Raw genomic sequence first — 8,985 nt, 5'->3', positions numbered from 1 at the left:
GAATGTGTGTGTGTTTCTCAGAGTCTAGAGCACTAGAACACTCCTTGGTACTAATGATCTTGACAGTTTCCTCATTCATATAAATGCGTTCATATGAATTGTGAGATGAATCTGCTCTGCTGTCTGAAGTAATTGCTGAATTTTCATAAATATTTTCCCTGAACTCCATTCTGCTCTGAAAGTGTAAATCCAGCAATATTAGTTGTGAATAATGTGTTGGTACACAAAACTGCCCAGCTGTATTAGCAATCTTGTGGGTGTTTCATCTTTATGCCACTGAGCAGCAGGAAGTCATAGGGGATCTTTTTCTATGGTGTCTGTCACCTTAAAATAGTCTAATAACTAACGTAATAACTAATGTAAATGTTACTTAAACTCTTTAGAGTACTTACTGAACTTTGTCTTAGCAAAAGTATGCCTTGAATTTACAGTAACTCACTTGCACACAGAAAATTATTGATGTCTGTTTAAAGATGAGCTAAAACACAGTGTAGTTTCAAATAGTGTGCTGGCATTGAAACAAATAACCAACAGCAGTGCAGGAAAGAGTCTGTACTTCATGGTCAGCAGTGCCTTGTGCTGAAGCTGGTATGCAAATGTACGTCTAACATACAAAGATTGTGTTAGATACAGATTTCCACAATAGATGTGAGATCGTGACAGATAGAGATTATGGGCTGGGCTTTGTTCCATGAGAGCTCTGCTGGTGATGCCTGTGACGTTTTCGGAAGCGGATATGGGATGTGTTAGGAAACTGTTGGACCTATACATCTGTTGAGGAGATTTTACAATCTACATTCTGTGCTCACTACAGGAATTGGCAATGGCGCCAGTCATGCTAATAGTGCTAACAAATATTAACTGAAGGCTTGATTAAATAGGTGAGTCAATAAAAAGGTCTGACTGCTGGGGAGGAAGAGGATACATCTTATCTAGAAGATTTTATGTGCTACATTGTTACACACAGAGATACAGTAAGGGCGTCTCTCCTCTACGTTAATAAAGTATCAGTGGCACTAATGCATTTGTGTTTATATATTCCTGTTTGTGTGCTTGTCCTCCGCTTCTGTGTTGTTGTCAGGATCTCCAACAGTGTCTGCACTCTCAGACATCACCATCACCACCAGAATCCATCATGGATTCGTCGCTATTTAAATATTTGGTTTTAACCGTAGAAACTGGGGGGTACCAAATCCGGCTTTTGACCCCCCCCCCCCCCCCCCCCCAATTACGTCCGTGAGTACAGATACAGCATTTTACTACAGTACAGTAGGAGTTCTACTTCGTTATTATACAACCCTGATATTAATTAACTCTTTGTGCTTGTATCTGAGGTGTGTGTGCGCGTTAGAATAGTTTCCATGAGAATTATTGATAGTACGATGTAAAATGTTTATATATTGTTATATATATACCCAGTAGACTGGGTATAGCTTAATGCTTTCTAGTGGTTACAGTGATTCTTGGGTGATGTCATTTCTTGAGCATTTGTGCCAAACGAGCAGTTACAGGACATTTCACCATGCTCTACAGCTTGGAAATTAGTAATACATGCATTTTATTTAATAAACGTTACAAAACCAGACTTCATTAAAAGATAGAAAAACTGCTATAGGGATTTTCAGTAGCCACTGTGTATAAGATACTGAGTAGCTACAGTCTCACCTATACCACATCCGTTTTTTGTCTCATCTAAAAGGGGATGTAATAATCTGAAAGGGAAAACTGTGTATATCCAACGCTGTCTAAAAGTTTGTGTATTTTAAATGCACAAATATTTTTGCACAGCGTGTTGGTCAACATAGATATGAACCATGTTCATAAATCATGTATTTATGTTGCCAGTCATTATGATTGGCATGACAGTGTCCTGTGGTGAGCTGTGGTTTACATTTGCCATTTTTATGGTCATTAAAAATAATTATTGGCCAGAGTTTCTTATTCACCAGCTCTCGTGCATTTGCTGAAAACATATGACACGACCTGAAAATAGTCAAGCGCTGTAAAATACCTGTTTCCGGTTTCAACGCGTCACAAAACCCATTCAGAGGCGACATGGATAGTCTCACCTCACACCATGAAGCAATAATAAAATATAATGTTCTACGTGCCCAAATATTCTATATATATTACAATATGCATCCCATGTGTCATTTGGGACTTTTAAACCTCCCTGTGAACATGTGCCCCTCTCAAGATGGCGTATCCACCAGTATGACCCAATCTGACGTACCTGGCCTGCTGACGTCAGCTGGTGTCTGGTCCGTCTCTCTGTCCCAGCTCTGGTAAGCGTCGAGGCGATATTTATTAGTAGAATTATGGCTGGCTTCGTAGCCACGTTCTTCTAACATCCGCACGTTGTTTCGAGTGTGCATACGGGATCGCGTGTGTCACTGACACCGTGCACCCTTTTATATGAAGAAACCCTTCGCCGTTGGCTAGCTCCATTACCTGCAAACTAGCTAGCCAGCCACCTACGAAGCGCGTTTCGAGTAACCAAGATAATGTGTTTGTAATAGTAGTTTGAGAGCCTTATATCCAAACACCTGGATATCTAACGTAGTTAGTAGCCTCTTACTAAACTCACTAAGCTTTATTGTCTTTGCGTCATCTGTCTCGACACTCCTAACTAGTTATCAAAGATATTTTATTGTCTAATTGAAATGTAACTGTGGTGTAAACAGTCTATGGCGTGATCACACTGGCTAAATGAGTGCAACCAGTCCCACGGCTGGCACTGAAGTCTGCGATACACCGTTGACGTGTTTATCCGTCCCAGCAAAGAGCGGACGTCCCGGGACCTTCCCGACCTCCCTGCTGGTATTTATAGTGTTCGCGGTAGAACGTTCCGAGGCCTTTGTGACGTCCCCTACAGGTCGCGGGACGTTCTAAACCATAAGTTCACGTGAAGTTCGATAACGTAACGTCCCGGTAACGTCCCGGTAAGGTCCCCAGAACAACGTTCATGTTACCTTTAGAGAACATTTGAGGACGGCCGGTTTTGTCCCATGTCGGACATTTATCTCGTAGCACGGTTCAAAAATCACCCCAACTTCTTTAAAATGATGTTTAAGTTTACAAGTGGATGCGGCTGAGGGAATATTCGTGTTTAGATGTTAGTTAAAGTTGTTTACGCCTTTATTCGACATAGTTGTAATTAGTATTTACGCTTGCATGAGAAATATATTGCTACATTCTCATTATGGGTTACACATTAGTGACATACCTCGCTGGGTCCACGCAAAAAGAAAACCAGCGTGCAGGTCTTCAGCTTTGATATATTTCAAACTTCGTGAAAACTTTACAACTACGTTACATCTATTATAATGGATGGCGACATAAGGGAGAATATAAACTGCCTGCGCTGCTTACGTAAGTAACAGCTGTTAAAACCGGGCACGAGAAACGTTTACATAAAAGTATTATTTAGCGTCCATAAAATGTGAAATATATTAATTAGAAGCAATATATCTGCTTACAGACGTGCACAATACACAACTGATTTGTTTACTTAGTTAATAATCTAGTATGTGAAAATTGCCTGGCTAGCTAGCTAAGCTATTAACCAAGCTAGCTAAGTGTTTAATCACCAGAGGTCATACAAAAAAATATTAATACATTTCTCATGTAACAATAATGTTTTTTTTTGCACTGAATCAGCACATGGAGAGCTCAAAGATCGATATTCTGTTTGATTTCATGTTTTATCTAAATAAAACGTTTGTAATTTTTCTTGATCCGTGTTTCTATTTATATAATAATTTGTAATCTTATCCAGAAATATTTTATGCTGTAGTATTTTTTATGCTATGGTTTTCTACAATCTTCAACCATGAATACATGTGTGTTTCAGAGGTAAATTCAGCATGGCTCTAAGAAGCGCCGTGTGTCGTCTGCTGGTCCGACCACATAGATGTAGCGTGTTTTTAGCGTTAAGAGCTCAGGGCACTGCAGCACCTGCCCAGCGGGGTGAGTCTACGATTGGTCTTATTTATTTTACATATTAAACCCAAAACAACTCGTCCTTTTCATTGAAATTATTTTTCAAAAGTGTGTAGTTACAATACAAATAATATTCTTCATATAGCTATGGACTATATTCATATAATGAGGTGTTGAACCAACTTACTGTATTTTCCTATCTTCAGGGGTTGAGAACAGTGGTGAGAAAAATCCAGTCAAAGCTCGTAAGTGGACCAACTAAGTCATTTTCGTTATGGATTAAGGTCTTGTATGATATAAAATAGTATAACTATACTGTAAATTTCTGTAAATTATGAAAAACCTTTGATGGTGTTGCCCACGATTAGTTGTATGCTTTTGACATGACATCTGGCTGCCTTGTTATCTAACTATACAGCAACAGTGCAGTTTAACTGGCGCGATGCCCTGGACCTAGAGGGTCTGTTGACGGAGGAAGAAGTCATGATCCGTGACTCCTTTCGCACCTACTGCCAAGAGAAACTCATGCCACGCATCCTGATGGCCAACAGGCATGAAGGTGCCTGTTGAATGTTCAGTGTGTCTCTATTATTATATATTTTTTCGCTGTCTCAGTATCTGTTGTGAACGTTTGGATTGTTTGGTCCTAATTTGTCATTATTCCTTCACAGTTTTTCATCGTGAAATTTTGAATGAAATGGGTGAGCTGGGAGTTTTGGGCCCCACCATTAAAGGTATTTAAACTTCAGATCTAAAAAAAAAAAAAGTGACAAACGTAATACACGTGAACTATGTCCTCTGCAGTTTTAACTAAAATCTGTATGAGGTTTACGCTTTCTGTGATGTTTTCCTTGTCTTTTGAATAGAAAAATCCTGTTAAGTTCAAACTCTACTAAACCTGGTTGACATTTCTTTTGTTGCATATCTAATGTATTACCGATTACAGTTGTTGTCTGAGTTGCGTAAACTGGGTTAATTTTTATCTCTTTTTCCCTCTGGTCTAGGCTATGGGTGCGCTGGTACAAGCTACGTGGCGTATGGGCTGATCGCACGTGAAGTAGAGAGAGTGGACAGTGGCTACCGCTCGGTCATGAGTGTACAGTCCTCCCTCGTTATGCACCCCATCAATGCCTACGGCACAGAGGAGCAGAAACAGAAATACCTCCCAAGACTGGGTAATCATGCAGCTTAAAACACTCATCATAAACCCAAACTCCAGATTACCCACAACATTAGGGTGCATGTGGCAGAATCATTCAGAAATAGTGCCTAGTTTTTTTCTGATGGTATTACATAACTGTTCCTTGTAACAAAGAGGAATATGTCTAACTGAATTGTTAGTGAATTGTAAAACATCAGTTATTCTTTCAATGAAGTGTTTCTTGGCCTATAAGTGTCACGTGTGTGTTTGACTCGGCATTCCTGGCAGCACGGGGAGAGATTCTGGGCTGCTTTGGCCTGACGGAGCCCAACCACGGCAGTGACCCTGGTGGGATGGAGACGAAGGCCAAGTTCAACCCATCCAGCCGCACCTTCACCCTCACAGGCTCTAAGACATGGTGCGTCCTGTACCCACACCACAGCACTCAACAGTCCAACTGGCTCTTTACCCATCGACTAATTGCAAATGCTAAAATCTTAGGTCTATTGCTTTATACTATACATGTCCACACTGTATCCACACTGTGGTCCATGCTAGAGTGCTTCCTGATATTCTTTCAAGTCAGGTGTATAATCCAGGTTCAGAAAGTAAAGAAAAAAAAGTTGATTCCACTAATTTTACCTGGATTTCACTAATTAGAAAATCTAGCAAGCTTGAGCAAAATCCTGGTGAGGACGTTTACTTTCTGAACCTGGATTATACACCTCTGTTTAAAGTAAAATGTCGTTCCATACACCATGCCCAAGGCAGGCAGTGGCTCAGTGATTTACCATTGCTGTAGCATACACTGCAGTGAACTATCATGATGCTTTTTGTTTTTGCAGTCAGGCTGCCTATTAATAGTTAATGGTTCATATTACCACCTAATGCATCACGGAGAAGGAAACACTTCCAGTGCTACCCTAGACATGCATTTATCAGGTTGGCTTTACAGAAATGAAAAAAAAAATCAATTGCACTGTTAACTGCAAGGACTAGATACCATTAAACTAGATACCATTAAAGAAACAGGGAAAGGAGAGTCTGCTTGTGTTTGTGCAATTCAAGGTCCTTTAACTCGTGTTTAAGTCAACATTGTCATTTATAGCCTTTGCCCACAAGGGGCAGTATTTTCAAACTGCGCAGTGAAATAATAGCAATAATATTATAAACCACTGTGTCGTGGTCATTGATGGTGTTTAAAACAAATGGTTTTGAAACTTTAAACTTTACATACTATATAATTACCGTTGAAAGCCTTTAATGTCTCTGAGTGACGGGTTCTCACTTCTTAGGATCACAAACTCTCCCGTGGCCGACGTCTTCGTGGTGTGGGCCAAGTGTGACAACGGTAAAGTGCGCGGCTTCATCCTGGAGCGAGGAATGAAGGGTCTCAGCACGCCCAAGATCGAGGGGAAGTTCTCCCTGCGGGCCTCCACGACGGGCATGGTTGTCATGGACGATGTGGAAGTGCCAGAGGAGAACCTGCTGCCCAACGCATCTGGACTGGGGGTGCGTAGCATCTTCAAGAACGTGTAGACACGGCTGTGACAATGGAGCCTAGTGAGGCCTGAACAGCTACTGTGGAGTGTGAACTTGATTTGATATTGTGTGAGCTTGGTTTGAGTTTGGTTATTAAAGTGCACTTGTTTACTTGCTTTTTGCTTAGATGTATTTTGTTAATGGTTATTCAGTTCCAAAGCATGAAACCAAGATTTCTAAACAAAATATGCCAGTCATTATTGTTATACTTAGCTGATTAGGACCTCGATATTTAAGTGGGAATAGCAAACCTCCATACACCTAGTTTGACCAATCAGAATTAAGTCCACAGACTTAAGAAAGTAAAGGAATTGTCCTGCTGTGAGACCAAGGGTTGCAGTCTTGTCTTTCACTGAATGAATGCAGCTTATATGTAATTGGCTTTACTATATATTGGCTTTGTTGCTGTTCTCTGTCCTGTCATGCAGGGTCCCTTTGGCTGCTTGAATAATGCACGCTATGGGATCGCCTGGGGAGCACTGGGGGCAGCAGACTTCTGCTTACACACAGCTCGCCAGTACACACTGGACAGGTGGGGACTCACTGCTCCAGTCCCGTGTCTGCTTATCTAAAACACGGCCCGTTTGGACCGGGATTTTTGTCTTCTGTATCCTATGCTACCTATTCTGGCTCCCCCAGGATCCAGTTTGGAGTGCCGCTGGCCCGAAACCAGCTGATGCAGAAGAAGATGGCAGACATGCTGACCGAGATCACCATTGGGCTGCAGTCCTGTCTGCAGCTGGGCAGACTCATGGATCAGAAGAAGTATGGCGCTCAATGTTCTGGTTATTGAGAGTAGATCAGTACTTCGTGTCTGAGTGGGTTCTTCACCCTCTGCTGCAGGATGGATGGCCTGTGTTCATGGTTCATGTGGGTGGTTGAGTTTTACGTTTCAATCATTTATATTTTGCGCCCCTCACCCACCACAGAGCATCTCCAGAGATGATCTCCATGCTGAAGAGGAACAGCTGTGGGAAGGCCCTGGACATCGCCAGACAGTCTCGTGACATGCTGGGAGGCAACGGCATCGCAGACGAGTACCACGTCATCCGCCATGTCATGAACCTGGAGGCTGTCAACACTTATGAAGGTGAGAGTGCTGCGAGCAGCTGACGCTAGCAGAGGGACGGGGTTGTGAACTACGTACGGTCAATATGTTAGTTTGTAAGGGCACATTTTTGGAATTTGATTGAAAGGGATTAACTTCTCAAACCACAAGGGGCCAGTAAAAGGTTATAGGACAATATTTAGTTAATTAAAAAACAGATAAGTTGTATTCATTTTAATTGTTTATATTCCATTATTAAAAACATAGCACACAATTCACATATAACCCTGACATGAATCCACACTTAAACCTTCCACTATTTTTGATTACAAACCTACAGATTTACCTTACAAGAACTGTACAGCCTTTACACTTTAGGCTTTATTCTTATCCAGGATTTTATACAATGTCAATTTCTTTTTTGCTGTTGTAGGTACCCATGATATTCATGCCCTAATCCTGGGCAGAGCCATTACAGGTCTGCAGGCCTTTACTGTGGAGAAATAAATCCCCAATTTTACTGCCCCCACTAGGACACAACATGTAATACATAGCTGCTGGCTTTGAGTTAAGAATGTTACTGTCTTTCAAACAACATCCCATACAAGTCTCTAGTAATTAAAATGTTTGAAACTGATGTTGATGTTGACAGAGAGCTCAGACTATATTTAGTATTTTATTTAAATCTGACTTTGTTACATTAATTACTGTAATCCTCAAAACAGAAATATTTTTGTACTGAATGTGAAAAATGTAACTCAAGCATTGTTTTTGTGTTACTTTACTGCACTTAAATTGCCCCTTGGGGATGAATAGTTTTTTGAATCTTGAATTGAAATGAATCTTAAATAAACTCTAAAATGTGTGCAACAGTTGTGGCAATATTTGGGGTCTATATATTATTGGTCTCTTATTCTGTGTAAGAATGAAATGCATCACATGCTCAGTATTGCCAGCGTTCAAGGCATTTAGCAGTTATTTGTCATCCACTTTCAGAAGTGTACATTTACAATAATAAAGGGGTTTTGTTTGTTTTACGTGTGCGTGCTTCTGTTAACACATTCCTGGAAACGTCTGTCGAGCAGGTTAACTTGAGCTAAACTAGAGTTAAAATGTCAGAACATTGGCTGAATCTGGAACGTGAACATCCCTAAAAGCGAACTAGAGGACTGAGTTAATTAGTCTCGTCTTCCTTTAGGCAGTTTTAGAGGTGTTCACATTCCAGATCTTGCAGTTCATTCATAACTTGATATAATGAACAATTCTATCAATTTATGAAGAGTGATTAGACTTGTTTTAAATACGATACCAC

The 8,985-nt window shown here is 40.7% G+C and overlaps 1 protein-coding gene across 3 annotated transcripts; it reads left to right on the top strand.

The window, feature by feature from the left end:
• Window positions 1-2,153: 2,153 nt before the first annotated feature.
• Window positions 2,154-8,710, top strand: gcdhb (glutaryl-CoA dehydrogenase b). 3 transcript variants are annotated; one of them, XM_076988696.1, is made up of 12 exons: window positions 2,154-2,285; window positions 3,854-3,969; window positions 4,149-4,187; window positions 4,361-4,501; window positions 4,614-4,676; window positions 4,947-5,117; window positions 5,372-5,501; window positions 6,379-6,595; window positions 7,054-7,157; window positions 7,265-7,390; window positions 7,555-7,715; window positions 8,107-8,710. In XM_076988696.1, exons 2-12 carry the CDS (start codon window positions 3,867-3,869, stop codon window positions 8,178-8,180), a joined length of 1,329 nt encoding a protein of 442 aa, XP_076844811.1. In that variant the 5' UTR covers window positions 2,154-2,285; window positions 3,854-3,866; the 3' UTR covers window positions 8,181-8,710. The 3 variants fall into 3 exon arrangements, with proteins under 3 accessions (XP_076844811.1, XP_076844814.1, XP_076844812.1); XM_076988699.1 differs by lacking the exon at window positions 2,154-2,285 and adding an exon at window positions 2,597-2,931; XM_076988697.1 differs by lacking the exon at window positions 2,154-2,285 and adding an exon at window positions 3,023-3,372.
• Window positions 8,711-8,985: the final 275 nt, after the last annotated feature.

The sequence above is a fragment of the Brachyhypopomus gauderio genome, unplaced genomic scaffold (genome assembly GCF_052324685.1).
Source record: "Brachyhypopomus gauderio isolate BG-103 unplaced genomic scaffold, BGAUD_0.2 sc63, whole genome shotgun sequence".
NCBI classification, from domain to species: Eukaryota; Metazoa; Chordata; class Actinopteri; order Gymnotiformes; family Hypopomidae; genus Brachyhypopomus; species Brachyhypopomus gauderio.
The sequence above is the reverse complement of the archived record's forward strand: the minus strand, read 5'-3'. Positions and strand labels throughout refer to the sequence as shown.